We start from the raw sequence: 15,987 nt of genomic DNA on the forward strand, positions 1-15,987 counted from the left end.
TGAGGGACACTAATATTTCTGGATTGAATTAGTGTGAAACGTTTCATAATATAAAATAGGTTTTTCTTGGTTTGGAATTTTTTTTTATGAATTATGAATTACTCTTCTCTTTTAAACTTTCTGGAGTCCTTTCAATTTGCCTTCTTCCATGTTGTCAGTGTTCTGGGTATCTAATTATAGGATGGATAAGAATTTAGCCAGAATTTCCCCAAATGTCTGGCTGTCCTTTGAGAAGTCATTTAGGTGCCTTAGGAAAAGGTATTGTTAACTGTTCTTGAATCAGTCAAGAACTATTACAGATTCTAATAGGAGGGCAAATAAATCTATATGGATGTAGCAAACCGAAAATATAAGATTATTCCCATATTTTTTCAAATAATGGTTTTCAGATGGGGAATGGAAGGGAAGATGGAGATATTTGGCTTATATGGGCCTCACCCCCACACCTTTGGGACTCAGTTTTCCTGAGCTGCTGTTAACTGTGAAAGTGCTCGCAATTTCTCAGCTTAGAGGTGGGAAGGCAGAAAAAATATTTGAGAAGCATTGCCTCTCTTACGGCACATTCTTATAAATACACTCCAGGCTCAAGATGACATAGATCAAAGAGAAGTTGATCTTGGTTGATAGAAGCAGGTGGTTATAATATTAGGAACTCTTAGTATTCATCTTCTAGTCTTTGACTCCTCTGATACTGTGCTAGGTGAGTAATTTAAAGGACACATGGTACTCTAGTCTCTTTGCAGTTCATCAATGCCTTGTCATTGCTCTTAGGATGAAGTCCAAACCACTTAACTTTGCTCATAAGAGACTTCATGATCTGATCTTCGCTAATCTCACTCATCTAACTTTTCAGCTTTCCCCCTTGCACTGTGGCACTGCGCTACTCCAAAAGCAGTTCCCCAAATGCACTATGTGTTTATGTCACTCCAGACTTAATCACACTATCATCTCTGCTGAGGACACTTGTGCCCAGACTTTCATCTTAGTTCCTACCCATCCTTTAAGTCTTGACTTAGGTGTCACCATTTGCAGAAGCCTTCGCTGACACCTCATGACTAAGATAGCTGCCCTTCTTATGTGCTCTTGTAGCACTGAACTATAATACTGTACTCTTGTGGGCTGGTAGCACTGTCTGGTAATACTCCACCGCAGTTAATTTCATATTTATCTACACTCCTCAAGACAAGGCTACATCCTATTCATTATTGTGTTTATAGTGCCCAGAACAATGTTTGACATAAACTAGGCACTCATATATTTGTTGTGTTTAAGTGATTTGAACCTCAAATAGTTAGTTGTTTCTAGTACCTGTGAATGTTTTCCAGTAAGAGCATTTTGAATGTAATTTCCTAGTAATGTGTGGCATTATGGTTTTCTGTGTTACTTATTTTGGATCGAAACCAGTTCTCTTCCTCACTTCCTCTTGTAGGTCCACATGAAATATTTTATGGGAAATCAAGTTCTAAAGGTCTTTGCAACAAAAGATGATGAGGTGAGTTGACAGTAGGTCTTTGAGGTAGTGCCGTAGAATTGAATTGTCATTTTAAGTGAGTTGTTTGGGGCTTTTATAGTTTAAAATGACATTAATTCTTGCAATAGCAGTGGGAAAATTCACTGACCTTTAACTCTGAAAATGGGGAAATGATAAATGAATTTGTCATAGCATGAGCACAAGGCCTGAGGACATAGTTCTGCAATTGGAGATCAGGTGAGTATTAAAAACAAAAACATTTGAACAAACACATTTAAGTATGGGGATCTCATGGTCACAGGTTCAGGAAGGTTGGGGTCAGGTAAACATTTTCATTTTCATAAACAGAACATTTAGTGCTGGCTTAAGCAACCTGAAGATGAGCTTCACTGACTCACGGGACTACTTCCATCATTGAGCAATTTGTCTTATCCCCCTTACCTCTTTCTTTTCATTATTTTCTTACATCCGCAAGAGATTCTGTTTTCAGGCTGGTTTCTGCCTAGCTAACAGCCCGTGACTCTTGCATCCTACACTCATGCCTGCCCTCTCTATAAATATTTTCTATGTAGTCTTCAAGTAAGAACTTGTTATTTCCTTGGAGATTTTGATGTTAACTGGAAGATTACCATCCAGTGTCTGTTTAAGACTACTTAGGTCTCCATGTTCCAGAAGTTACTTGCATTTGCAACTGGTAAACTGGATGTAGATGGCTTGTTTGGGGTCGGGGGAAGGGTGATGATATAAGTGATCTAGTCCTCTTTTTCTCCTCACTTCTGAAGGGTAGCTGGCTGCTGACTTAGTGAATGGATATGCCATTATTCTATTAGAACAGTAAAATTAAGAGAAGAAAATGCTTGGCTTCCACTCAGTGTTAAATGGATTCATTAAAGCACAGTAGGTGTACGTGAATCCTCAAATTTGAGAATCCTAGTTCATGGATTTCTCCTGAATCAAATCCTAATGGGAATCAGGCAGTTCTAGTATCTATTGTCAACACAACTTAACTGCGTCTTTCATTTCTGCTGAGGTTTTAACTCCAACTTACTGTCCCTTTACCCAAAGAAAATTCTGATCACTTCATGTGATTGCTGGGTATGCAGTAAGGAAAATCATATCACAAAGCTGTGCTGACACATATGATTCTCTAGACTTGCTAGCTCAGGTCAGGGCAGCATTGTGACTTGCATAATTCAAATCCAGCCTCATACAGACCCTATAGATCACAGGGTCACTTTGAGTCACTAAAGAAAAAAAAAACTTCATCTGCTGATGGCAAAGGGCTACTCTTTGGTGTCAGTTCTTGATGTCATAGTCAAAGAATAATATTAACTAATTGGGGCTATGAGATAATCAGGGGAGTAAAGAAACTATGTCATATGAGGACTTTGAGTAACAGATTGCATGGAGAAGACTTGTGTAGGTAGGCAGGGGAGTAGGAGGGATGAGAGACAATAGCCTTCTTCAGATACTTAGAGGATTATCATACGGAATAGAAACTAAACTATGCTTCCTACCAGAGGGTAAATTGGAACCAACAAGTGGTCATTTTGTTCAAGATGAAGAATTATTTTATCAACAAAGATTACTGTCTCCAGATGGATTGGTTCCTTGTGAGATGGTCAGATCCTCATTCCTGTAAGTTTCTAGGCAGAGTCTCAACAATCAGATGTTAGGAAGGGAATTCCTTCATCATGTAGGTTGTTAAACTAGGTGAATACTTTTGTTTTTCAGCTCAAATATTCTATGATTCTATGAATATATTCCTTTTTAAAAATGTTTTCTCTTGGGCTTCTCTAGTGGCGCAGTGGTTGAGAGTCCGCCTGCCGATGCAGGGGACACGGGTTCGTGCCCCGGTCCGGGAAGATCCCACATGCCGCGGAGCGGCTGGGCCCGTGAGCCACGGCCGCTGAGCCTGCGCGTCCGGAGCCTGTGCTCTGCAACGGGAGAGGCCACAGCAGTGAGGGGCCCGCATACCGCAAAAAAAAATGTTTTCTCTGGTCATTAGCATATAATTTTTTTGTATGGAGAATCTACATTTTTATGTGCTGGTTTTCACTATGTGGAAGAGAACGGGAGAAGAGAAAGGGAAGGAAATGGAGCTTTAGTTGAGTTTCCCACAGGTGTAATATGGTGTTCTAGCTGCCATTCCGGACCCCATCCTTCCTTCTTTTTTTTTTTTTTTTTTTTTTTTGCGGTACGCGGGCCTCTCACTGTTGTGGCCTCTCCTGTTGCAGAGCACAGGCTCCGGACACGCAGGCTCAGCGGCCATGGCTCACGGGCCCAGCCGCTCTGCGGCATGTGGGATCTTCCCGGACCGGGGCACGACCCCGTGTCCCCTGCATCAGCAGGCGGACTCTCAACCACTGCGCCACCAGGGAAGCCCCATCCTTCCTTCTTTAAGTATCCCAGTTGGTCCTATCAAAGACACCTAAATAAAAACTTGCAAACAAATTGAAAGTAATCTCTTCTAATCACTTCGTCGTCGTGCTTATCTGGCCTCTCTTATGGGACTTGTTAGAATATATACATTCTGTACTTGGTACACATCTCATTTCTGCTAGTAAAGAAGCTCAGTGAGATCAGGGACTCAACTATGTTTTCTTACATTGCCTAAGATAGTGCTTAGCCAAGAGTAGGCACAAAGTAAATATTCCTTGAGTTGAACTGAAAAGGTAATCAATCTGTCATGAAATCTGTAGAGGATTTTGATGACTAGGTATTGATGTCATAGGTTTTTAGTGGAGGAGATGGGAATACACATAGCTAACTTTGATAAGGGTTAGCTGTAACACTGAGAAAAGTACAAAGTTTTTGGGGAGTTATGGAGAGGGAGAGAGCTGAGTGAAGCAAATCTGAAATGGAGAGCTTGTCAATTTACTGGGCCTTGAAAATGGGTTAGAAGCTTGAGAGCCAGAGATTTGGAGAGAGCATTCTAGTGAGGAGGAAACTGTACAAGCAAAAAGCTACTGAGGTGGGAGAGTACAAGACTTGCCCGTGAATAATGATCAGCTCTACCGAGGCAGGGATAGAGGAACCCTTGGAGGTTTTTATGGAAGAGAGTGACGTGATCAGCTCTAGGAACAGGGGAGGCAGTGATGGAACAGAACAGATAGAATTTGAAAGACGGCATAGAGGTAGACTTGGTAGAGTGTGGTGAACACTTGAAGGTGAGGGACTGTAGGCAGGCATCATCAGCTGTAGGGCTTCTCATTTGGTTGACTGGGAGGTGGTGTTAGTGGAAGCAGGGAGCACAGGAGGAGAAGAGGGGGAAGACAGGAAGCTTAGTTTTGGTCATGGATAGTTTGAGATACCTAAGGTATAACTGTACGAGTTATCTACCAACTAGTGGGCGATATAAGCCTGGATCTCAGGAGAGGTTTTTTTTTTAATCTTTTTTAAAAATTTATTTATTTATTTTTGGCTGCATTGGTCTTTGTTGCTGCGCACGGGCTTTCTCTAGTTGGGGTGAGTGGGGGCTGCTCTTCATTGCAGTGCGTGGGCTTCTCATTGTGGTGGTTTCTCTTGTTGCAGAGCACGGGCTCTAGGCATGCAGGCTTCAATAGTTGTGGCACGCAGGCTCAGTAGTTGTGGCTCGCAGGCTGTAGAGCACAGGCTCAGTAGTTGTGGCGCACGGGCTTGGTTGCTCTGCGGCATGTGGCATCTTCCTGGACCAGGGCTCGAACCCGTGTCTCCTGTACTGGCAGGTGGATTCTTAACCACTGCACCACCAGGGAAGTCCCTTGGGAGAGTTTTAAAGCTGAATATACAGACTTTTGATTCATCAACTCATGGGACTGGATAAAATAAATAGTTGCGAAAGTAGAGTTTTAGAGTGAGAGGAGGAGAGAAAGGCCAAGAGCAGAATTTCAAGATTAGTTGGAAGAACAGAAGAGCTGGGGGAGGAGTGGTGTACAGAAGTAGAATAACAGGGCAGAGTGTTGTTTCTGAAGCCAAAGAAGGAGAAAGTGTAGAGAAAGAGGGATGGTCAGCTGCTACTGATAGATCAAGCAAATAGAATGCGGACTAAGAGTTAGGCCATTTGGAGATCATGGGGGACTTCAGAGGATAATTTCAGTAAGGAAGTGGGTCAGTAGCTTGATTAGATTGAAGAATAATTGTGTTCTAAGCAGTGAAACAGCAAGATTATTATTTCATGAAATGTAAAGATGAAGGGAAAGAAAGTTATAGATACTAATTTGTGGAGAGAGGGGCAAAGAAAGGTTTTGTTTAGAGTGAGGGTGTGAATTCAGAGGAGAAGGAAAATTGAAGGAATAAGAGAATATAATGAAGAAAAGTTCCAGAAGAGGTTCAGTAAATGTGATTAAATGCAGATGTGTACAGTGTAGCCTTAAAGTGGTTAGAGGGGCACTTAAAATCTAAAACAGGAAGAAAGCGAATAACCATCTCGTAAGTATTGTGCTGTGGAAATCCTCACGTGTTTGATATGTGTTAACGCATGCATCTTTCTTACTAGGCGGCAGCAGTTGCCCTTTCCTCCCTGATTCATGCTTTGGATGAATTGGACATGGTGGCCATAGTTCGATATGCTTATGACAGAAGAGCTAATCCTCAAGTTGGCGTGGCTTTTCCTTATATCAGGGACGCCTATGAGGTAAACCTGCAAGTCTTTTATTCATATTAATTTTTTTCCCTTCAGTTCCTTTATTCTAAACAATGCTTCTCAACTGTTAACGTGCATGAGAATTACTTGGGGGATCTTGTTAAAATGAAGTTTCTGATTTTGTAGGTCTGGGGTGGGGTCCTGAGATTCTGCATTTCTCACCAACTCCCCCGTAATGCTGTTGCTGCTGGTCTGTGAACCACACTTTCAGATGCAGTGAAAGGACATGAATTATAAGAGGATGCAAAGAGCTTCTTATTAAATCAAATCAGTAAACATTAACCGTGATCTTCTGTTTGCCCAGTCCAGGGACCTTCTCTCCATTCTCATCCTTCTTGACTTCTCAGAACCTAAAGCGAGTACAGATTACCTCCCTTTCTACAACAGCCTTTAGTGTGGATAAAGGTTGAGGGTGTGATTTTCTTGTGATCCTGGTGAAGTTCCGTTTTCCTAGGGCTCTCCTGTTTAAAAATACAGGTCTAGATCCCTCGCCATTTCCCGTTTCTCAGGGAACTCACTGTAGCAGAAATGGAACGAGAAGGCAGATATCTTGACTTCCACATCAGCTTGCCAGTCACCTTGACTCTCTCATTTGTTGTGTTGGTCATGCATTTTGTAGGTATTCTTTGATAGTCTTTCTTTTAAGCGTTTCTTTTATGTTTAATATTCTTTGTACTGTTTGCAGTTGTGTACAGCTAATCACAGAAATCGGAACACTTTATTCTCCATGTCCCAGACTTGAGCTGTCTGATTTTTGAAATCCTTTTGTTGTGCCACTTTCACAGTGTTTGAGATCAACTTTAAATTTTTTCCATTAATTTGGTTGTTTCTGTTTTTACCTCCACTCTTTCTCATTAGTGTTTAGTGTATGTACAGCTGCCTTTCATGGAAGACTTGCGGCAGTACATGTTTTCATCCTTGAAAAATAATAGGAAATGCATTCCCACAGGTGAGTTTATTTCCATTTTGCTCACTGATTGGCTCTAAACACAGATTGTTTTGGGGAAATCACCTGCCTTTAGTCATGGTTTGGGGCTAGGATTTCACAGGGTGGAGTTACAGTTGACCCTTGAACAACGAAGAGGTTAGGGGCACCACTCCCCCCAGTTGAAAGTCCACGTATAGCTTTACAGTTGGCCCTCGGTATCCATGGTTCTGTATCTGCAGATTCAACCAATCTCAGATTGTGTAGTAATGTACATATATACTTATAATCCACATATATGTGTATCTGAGCAGTTCAAACCCACGTTGTTCAAGGGTCAACTGTAGTTGGATTCCAGTCACACTCATATATGGTAATGATGAAGGTGATTTTTTTCCAGTAGCAGGGATAGGTTTGCTCCAAATGTTGTCTAGTTTCCCCCTTCTGACTTAAAGCTTGTATCTGGGGAGCAGCTTGCTGGAAATGGATGTACATTCTTTAATTGTGAGCAGAAGGTTTGCCCTCTACTGAAGTGAACTGACATGTGGAATCAAACCTGTGACTAGAGTCCTATGTAAAATATGATGTAACTTTAACCAAAAAGTGACAGTGCTGTAGATGCCCTTTTCTCTTTGCCCTTTCTTCACAGTTTACATTATCAGTGCAAGTCCCGTTCCAGGAGTTACTGGGAGCTTAATGAGAAGAGGTCTTTATTAAGCATCTGGCTGCAAATGTCAGGGTGCTACCCAGAGTGATTCTCACACACACAGATCCTGTCTTCCAGAAATCTCAGTTTACGACAGTTATCGTAAGATATACCAGTGGGCTGAATGTAGAGAACATACCAAAAAGAACACAGAATGATGAGTAGATGTTTTAGTTGACAAGTTTAAATCTGCATCAGTGTAGGATTAGGGAATTGTGAGGTGAGTCTCAGAACTGGGTGCCCTCTGTACATTGGGAGCAGTGTGCAGGGCAAAAGCTAAGAATCAAATGGGCCCCTAGGGCTTGTATCTTTACCTTCCAGAAATGAGTCTCTCTGCATCACGTGGAACCAGGCATGGACTTGAATGTGTAGAGAGTGCCAGCGTGTTACAGTATTCTGTCTCTTCCTCGTGGTAATTTCAAACTTTAAATGAGAAGAACATTTAAAGAAGAGAACTTTGTTGAGAGATTACCTTATAGATATATATCACTCAGGATCTAAAACATTAAATATTTTTCGATCTGTTGCTTTATATTGTGTGAGTTCTGTGACATTTTTGTTTGCATTTGCTCCATTGGAAAAACGGATCATTAAAATTGTTTGGCATATTTCCCAAGTCAGCATTTATGTAGGGGTGTGTAATGCCAGTGTAGTCTGGCCTGATACTAGCCTGTCATAGCAGATGGAAATCACCAAATATTCACCTGCACAGGTACCACCTGCTTCCTATTACCGGGTGGACCCTGCAGTAGTCAGCTTGAGATGGTGCCTGAAACCTCCCTTGGAAACTCCAAAAATGGGATAGAAATGTCTCATGATAAATATCTGTATGCGCGTTCATTTTATAATAGCTGTCCAAAAGGGATGTTTGAAAAGGTGAAGAATAGAAGCATAATGAACTTTTAGGAACTGCTTACTCTTTTCCGCCTTTTGCCTAGTGACTGAATGATCCCAAAATAGCACTTCGGTTTTAATAGCTGAACTGCTGTATGAATCAGCAGAATGAAAGTTACACGTGGCAGTTTAGGTAGAAGCATTTTTGGGAGAGTTGTCTTTCATCCACATTCCTTTGGGCTGTGTTGTTTTCACTGACTTGGTAGATTTTTATCGGGGAGAACTTGCTTCCTATCTGGTATTGGACATAAAGAAGAGGACGTCATGTTTCTGCTCTCAAGATCCTTAGAATTTGAATGGAGTGGTGTAAGACATGTATGCAGGACTTTTTTCCAAAGAAGACATACATATGCGTGGCCAACAGACACATGAAAAGATGCTCAGCATCACTAATCATTAGGGAAATGCAAATTAAAACCACACCTGTCAGAATAGCTATCATCAAAAAGACAGCAAATAACATGTGTTTGCAAGGATGTGGAGAAAAGGGAACCCTTGAGCACTGTTGTTGGAATGTAAATTGGTACAGCCACTATGTAAAACAGTATGGAAGTTTCCCAAAAAATTAAAAACTAGAACTACCATATGATCCAGCAGTTCTACTTCTGGGTATTTTCCCAAAGAAAACAAAAACGCGAACTCAAAAAGATATATGCATGCCTATGTTCATTGCCACATTATTTACAGTAGCCAAGTTATGGGAGCAACCTAAGTGTCCATCAATAAATGACTGGACAAAGAAGATGTGATACACACACACACACACACACACACACACACACACACACACACACACACACAGAATGGAGTATTACTTAGCCATAAAAAAAGAATGAAATCTTGCCATTTGCGACAACATGGATGGACCTAGGTGAAATAAGTCCAACAGGGAAAGACAAATACCATATGATTTTACTTAAATGTGGAATCTAAAAAACAAAACAAATGAACAAATAAAACAGAAACAGACTCTTAGATACAGAGAACAAACTGGGGGGTTGCTAGAGTGGAGTGGAGTAAGGGGATGAGTGAAATAGGTGAGGGGGATTAAGAGGTACCAACTTGTAGTTATAAATAAGTCACAGGGATAAAATGTACAGCATGGGGAATATAGTCTGTAATACTGTAATAACTTCGTATGGTGACAGATGGTAACTAGACTTATCATGTTGGTCACTTCGTAATGTATAGAAATATTGAATCACTATGTTGTACACCTGGAACTAACGTAGTGTTGTAGATCAATTATACTTCAATTTAAAAAAAGATTGAAAAAAAAAGACATGCACGCAGGTCTGTGTGATTAGCGCCATGAGGTTTGTGAGAGGAAAGAACTTATTCTGACTTGGGGAGACTGTAAAGGAATCCACTCACTCTGGTCCAATGGCGTCTTCCTGTTAAGTTGGTATACTCTGATACAGGTAATGTTAAATCCTTATAAAGCTAATGCTTCATTTCCAAAGGCATTTTCCTTTTCTTTTTTAATGTTATTCTCCTTTGCCAGTTACCAGTTTTTTTAATGTCAACTCAATGAATACTGAGTATTTTGAATTAGCATATGGAAGGTGGGTTTTGTATGGCTCCGGTGCATTTTTCTTGAACAAACTCTTTTGCTTTTGATAGGATATTCCACTATCAAAAGTTCATTAGAGCTGGGAAGTACCTAAAAGACCAGCTACTCTAAATAGCTCTCTTTGCAAATAAGAAAACCGAGGCTCAAGTAAAGAAATGATTTGCATAACTAGAGAGTATTTTTGGCAGGGCCAGGACTGAATATCCTGCCAGTATTGCTGTGAATAGCTGTGAATGGAAAGCATTTGTTTTGGAGACTAATGGAGGTAATCATTATTTCCTTTTGCTGCTCTGTTTATCCTTGTCTTAGAGGCGCAATTGAGTGCTGTTGATGCTTTGATAGACTCCATGAGCTTGGTGAAGAAAGATGAAGAGGAGGGCACCATTGAAGACTTATTTCCAACCAGCAAAATCCCAAATCCTCAATTTCAGAGATTATTTCAGGTGAGAGAGGAAAGGTGAACCAGTCATACTTTTTTAGATGAAAGAGAGCTAAGTGAAAAGTTAGGGTAATTGGCTGGTCCCAATCAAACTGAGGGCTCAGTTGCTCTGTCTATTTAATGGAAGAATAACACCTTTCTCTACCTACTGAAAAAAGATAAAAAAAATACTCTGAGCTTTTAGAAAGAAAGAAGTAAAGTTAGGATGTTTTTAATTTTTTTTCTGGGAGAAGGCTAGATTTTTTTTTTTTAACAGGAGGGCTAAATAAAAAGCAGATTATTCTTTTATGCGTTTTACTGGGTTTCTTCCTCTGTTTTATGTGAATGAGGCTTTTCCTTGTTTTTTTTTTTTTTTTAATATCCAAATAGGAGGGGGGTTTTTATGAACTGTGTAATATGTAACCACTATTAGGGAAGAAGTGTTAGAGGTCAGAGAGGTTATAGTATGAACTTATTATTAAAGAGTAGCTAAAATAAAGAAAAATATAAAATATAAATTTCTGAGTCTTGGTACAAAGGAATTAGAAGATGGACATTGGATTAAGGGAAGCTGGGTAACTTGACAAGAGAGCTGATTTGTGTGAAGGAAGGGGAGGGATGGACCAAGGATGAAGTGGTAGGGCTATCCCAACCCTGGAATAACCTGATGAAAGCAGGACATAAGCTTCTCTGAACCCCACAAAGGTGAAAAAAATCACAAGCAGCTTTGCCAGGCAAACTTTTCCCCTCGGGGAATGGAGGGCCTACTGCTGTGGCAGGTGGGGGGAGGCGGGGAGGTGGGAAAGGAGGCTGCATGTTGGGGAGTTCCTTGATTGCCCCTTTTGACTCATTTCTCAAAGCATCCTTAACAAACTCAAGTCCGTGTTAGGGCCTGTTGTGATTTTGAGGGATCTTCTACTCAGAAGAAACTGCCTGGTTTTTTGATGGTTGTAATTTAAAAAAAATCTTTTTTTCTAAAATCAGAACTATGAAGATTAACAGGTCAAGACCTGACTCAGTGAATACTTTCGTATTCTAGGTGTAATCAAGTATAAATTACTTGTATACATTTCTTTGCGGTTTTTGACAAGTGGACTTCAAGACATGAAGGCCTTTGCCATTTGTAGAGAAGGGAGGAGCAGACTAGTTGGTGTGGAAAGCTTGCAAAAACAGGTCACTATGGTGAAAAGTAGAAACTTCTAATACTTGGCAGATACCAAGGGTAGGTACTATTATCTTCAACAAATATTTGTTGGATTAATGAACAGATGCAAGCCATAAGTGCAGGCATTGTTATCTTTTTTTTCATTATTATCTTTTAAAGCTTTAAGAACTGGCAACTTTGATTTTTACAACCTACCGACTTTGTTTTCTTTTGTAGGGGAGAGGTTTTCTTTTTTTTCTTTTATTTTTTTTTAATATCTTTTTTGGAGTATAATTGTTTTACAGTGTTGTGTTAGTTTCTGCTGTGTAGCAAAGTGAATCACCTATATGTATACATATATCCCCATATCCCCTCCCTCTTGCATCTCCCTCTCACCCTCCCTATCTCACCCATCTAGGTGGTCACAAAGCACCGAGCGAGCTGCTCTGCCTATGTGATGCAGCTGCTTCCCACTAGCTATGTATTTTACATTTGGTAGTGTATATATGTCAGCGCTACTCTCTCACTTCGTCCCAGCTTACCCTTCCCCATCCCCGTGTCCTCAAGTCTGTTCTCTACATCTGCATCTTTATTCCTGTCCTGTCCGTAGGTTCATCAGAACCATTTTTAATTTTTAGATTCCATATATATGTGTTAGCATACAGTATGTGTTTTTCTCCTTCTGACTTCACTCCATGTGACAGACTCTAGGTCCATCCACCTCACTACAAATAACTCAATTTCGTTTCTTTTTATGGCTGAGTAATATTCCATTGTATATATGTGCCACATCTTCTTTATCCATTCATCTGTCGATGGACCCTTAGGTTGCTTCCATGTCCTGGCTATTGTAAATAGTGCTGCAGTGAACATCGTGGTACATGACTCTTTTTGAATTATTGCTTTCTCAGGGTATATGCCCAGTAGTGGGATTGCTAGGTCATATGGTAGTTCTATTTTTAGTTTTTTAAGGAACCTCCATACTGTTCTCCATATTGGCTGTATCAATTAACATTCCCACCAAGAGTGCAGGAAGGTTCCCTTTTTTCCACACCGTCTCCAGCATTTATTGTTTGTAGATTTTTTGATGATGGCCATTCTGACTGGTGAGAGATGATACCTCATTGTTGTTTAGATTTGCGTTTCTCTAATGATTAGTGATATTCAGCGTCCTTTCATGTATTTGTTGGCAATCTGTATATCTTCTTTAGGGAAATGTCTATTTAGTTCTTCTGCCTGTTTTTGGATCAGGTTGTTTGTTTTTTTGATATTGAGCTGCATGAGCTGCTTGTATATCTTGGAGATTAATCCTTTGTCAGTTCCTTCGTTTGCAAGTATTTTCTCCCATTCTGAGGGTTGTCTTCTCATCTTGTTTATGGTTTCCTCTGCTGTGCAAAAGCTTTTAAGTTTCCTTATGTCCCATTTGTTTATTTTTGTTTTTATTTCCATTTCTCTAGGTGGTGGGTCAAAAAGGATCTTGCTGTGATTTATGTCATAGACTGTTCTGCCTCTGTTTTCCTCTAAGAGTCTTACAGTGTCTGGCCTTACATTTAGTTCTTTAATCCATTTTGAGTTTATTTTTGTGTATGGCATTAGAGAGTGTTCTAATTTCATTCTTTGACATGTAGCTGTCCAGTTTTCCCAGCACCACTGATTGAAGAGGCTGTCTTTTCTCCATTGTATATTCTTGCCTCCTTTATCAAAGATAAGGTGACCATATTTGTGTGGGTTTATCTCTGGGCTTTTTATCCTGTTTCATTCATCTATATTTCTGTTTTTGTGCCAGTACCATACTGTCTTGATTACTGTAGCTTGGCAAGATAGTCTGAAGTCCTGGAGCCTGATTCCTCCAGCTCTGTTTTTCTTTCTCAAGATTGCTTTGGCTATTCGGGGTCTTTTGTGTTTCCATACAAATTGTGAATTTTTTTGTTCTAATTCTGTGAAAAATGCCATTGGTAGTTTGATAGGGACACTGAATCTGTAGATTACTTTGGGGAGTATAGTCATTTTCACAATATTGATTCTTCCAATCCAAGAACATGGTATATCTCTCCATCTGTTTGTATTGTCTTTTTTTTTTTCTCTTTAAAAACTTTAGCGGGCTTCCCTCATGATGCAGTGGTTGAGAGTCCGCCTGCCAATGCAGGGGACACGGGTTCGTGCCCCGGTCCGGGAGGATCCCACATGCCACGGAGCGGCTGGGCCTGTGAGCCATGGCCACTGAGCCTGTGCGTCCGGAACCTGTGCTCCGCAATGGGAGAGTCCACAACAGTGAGAGGCCCACGTACCGCAAAAAAAAAAAAAAACTTTAGCAAAATTTATTTGCATACAGAGTGCTCATTAAACTTTTTTTTGCTTTTTCATTAAAACAGTCCATACCCTCTGTTGACACTGGTTTCTGTTGTTCTAAGTACTTGAAAACAACAAATGGCATTTTCTTAATTAAGAGAATTTTTATTAACACAAGTTGCCTTTGCATGTATAGTCCAGTTTATTGAGGTTTTGTCCTGCGTAGGCTCAGAGTGGGAAGGTCTAATGTTCTGCCTCCTGGCAGGGAAGATGTTTGTATCATCTTTAATTTCTTTCATCAGTGTCTTATAGTTTTTTGCATACAGGTCTTTTGTCTCCTTAGGTAGGTTTATTCCTAGGTATTTTATTCTTTTTGTTGCAGTGGTAAATGGGATTGTTTCCTTAATTTCTCTTTCTGATTTTTCATTATTAGTGTATGAGAATGCAAGAGATTTCTGTGCATTGATTTTGTATCCTTCCACTTTAACAAATTCATTGATTAGCTCTAGTAGTTTTCTGGTAGCATCTTTAGGATTCTCTATGTATAGTATCATGTCATCTGCAAACAGTGACAGCTTTACTTCTTCTTTTCCAATTTGGATTCCTTTTATTTCTTTTTCTTCTCTGATTGATGTGGCTAAAACTTCCAAAACTATGTTAAATAATAGTGGTGAGAGTGGGCAACCTTGTCTTGTTCCTGATCTTAGAGGAAATGGTTTCAGTTTTTCACCACTGAAAATGATGTTGGCTGTGGGTTTGTCATATATGGCCTTTATTACGTTGAGGTAGTTTCCCTCTATACCTACTTTCTGGAGATTTTATCATAAATGGGTGTTGAATTTTGTCGAAAGCTTTTTCTGCATCTATTGAGATGATCATATGGTTTTTCTCCTTCAATTTGTTAATATGGTGTATCACATTAATTTATTTGCATATACTGAAGAATCCTTGCATTCCTGGGATAAACCCCACTTGATCATGGTGGATGATCCTTTTAATGTGCTGTTGGATTCTGTTTGCTAGTATTTTGTTGAGAATTTTTACATGTGTTCATCAGTGATATTGCCCTGTAGTTTTCTTTTGTGACATCTTTGTCTGGTTTTGGTATCAGGGTGATGGTGACCTCGTAGGATGAGTTTGGGAGTGTTCCTCCCTCTGGTATATTTTGGAAGAGTTTGAGAAGAATAGGTGTTAGCTCTTCTCTATATGTTTGATAGAATTCTCCTGTGAAGCCATCTGGTCCTGGGCTTTTGTTTGTTGGAAGATTTTTAATCACAGTTTCAATTGCAGTGCTTGTGATTGGTCTGTTTATATTTTCTGTTTCTTCCTGGTTCAGTCTCGGAAGGTTGTACTTTTCTAAGATTTTGTCCATTTCTTCCAGGTTGTCCGTTTTATTGGCATATAGTTGCTTGTAGTAATCTCATGAGCCTTTGTATTTCTGCAGCGTCAGTTGTTACTTCTTCATTTCTAATTCTGTTGATTTGAGTCTTCTCCCCTTTTTTCTTGGTGAGTCTGGCTAATGGTTTATCAATTTTGTTTGTCTTCTCGAAGAACCAGCTTTTAGTTTTATTGATCTTTGCTATCATTACCTTCATTTCTTGTTCATTTATTTCTGATCTGATCTTTATGATTTCTTTCCTTCTGCTAACTCTTAGGGTTTTTTTGTTCTTTCTCTAATTACCTTAGGTGTAGCATTAGGTTGTTTGAGATGTTTCTTATTTTTTGAGGTAGGATTGTATTGCTATAAACTTCCCTCTTAGAACTGCTTTTGCTGCATCCCATAGGTTTTGGGTCATTGTGTTTTCATTGTCATTTGTTTCTAGGTATCTCTTGATTTCCTCTTTGATTTCTTCAGTGATCTCTTGGTTATTTAGTAGTGTATTGTTTAGCCTCCATGTGTTTGTATGTTTTACAGGGTTTTTTTCCTGTAATTTATGTCTAGT

At 39.8% G+C, this 15,987-nt stretch overlaps 1 protein-coding gene across 1 annotated transcript in view; it reads left to right on the plus strand.

Annotated features, from left to right (window-relative positions):
* The window catches only part of XRCC5 (X-ray repair cross complementing 5), a 99,423-nt gene that overhangs the window by 21,837 nt on the left and 61,599 nt on the right, over positions 1-15,987 (plus strand). Inside the window, exons 10-13 of the mRNA XM_079924063.1 lie at positions 1,430-1,492; positions 5,949-6,086; positions 6,954-7,044; positions 10,503-10,636. Coding sequence (XP_079780189.1) covers positions 1,430-1,492; positions 5,949-6,086; positions 6,954-7,044; positions 10,503-10,636 — 426 coding nt within the window. The remainder of the gene's footprint in view (positions 1-1,429; positions 1,493-5,948; positions 6,087-6,953; positions 7,045-10,502; positions 10,637-15,987) is intronic.

Source organism: Stenella coeruleoalba, assembly GCF_951394435.1.
Source record: "Stenella coeruleoalba genome assembly, chromosome: 6".
Lineage (NCBI taxonomy): Eukaryota > Metazoa > Chordata > Mammalia > Artiodactyla > Delphinidae > Stenella > Stenella coeruleoalba.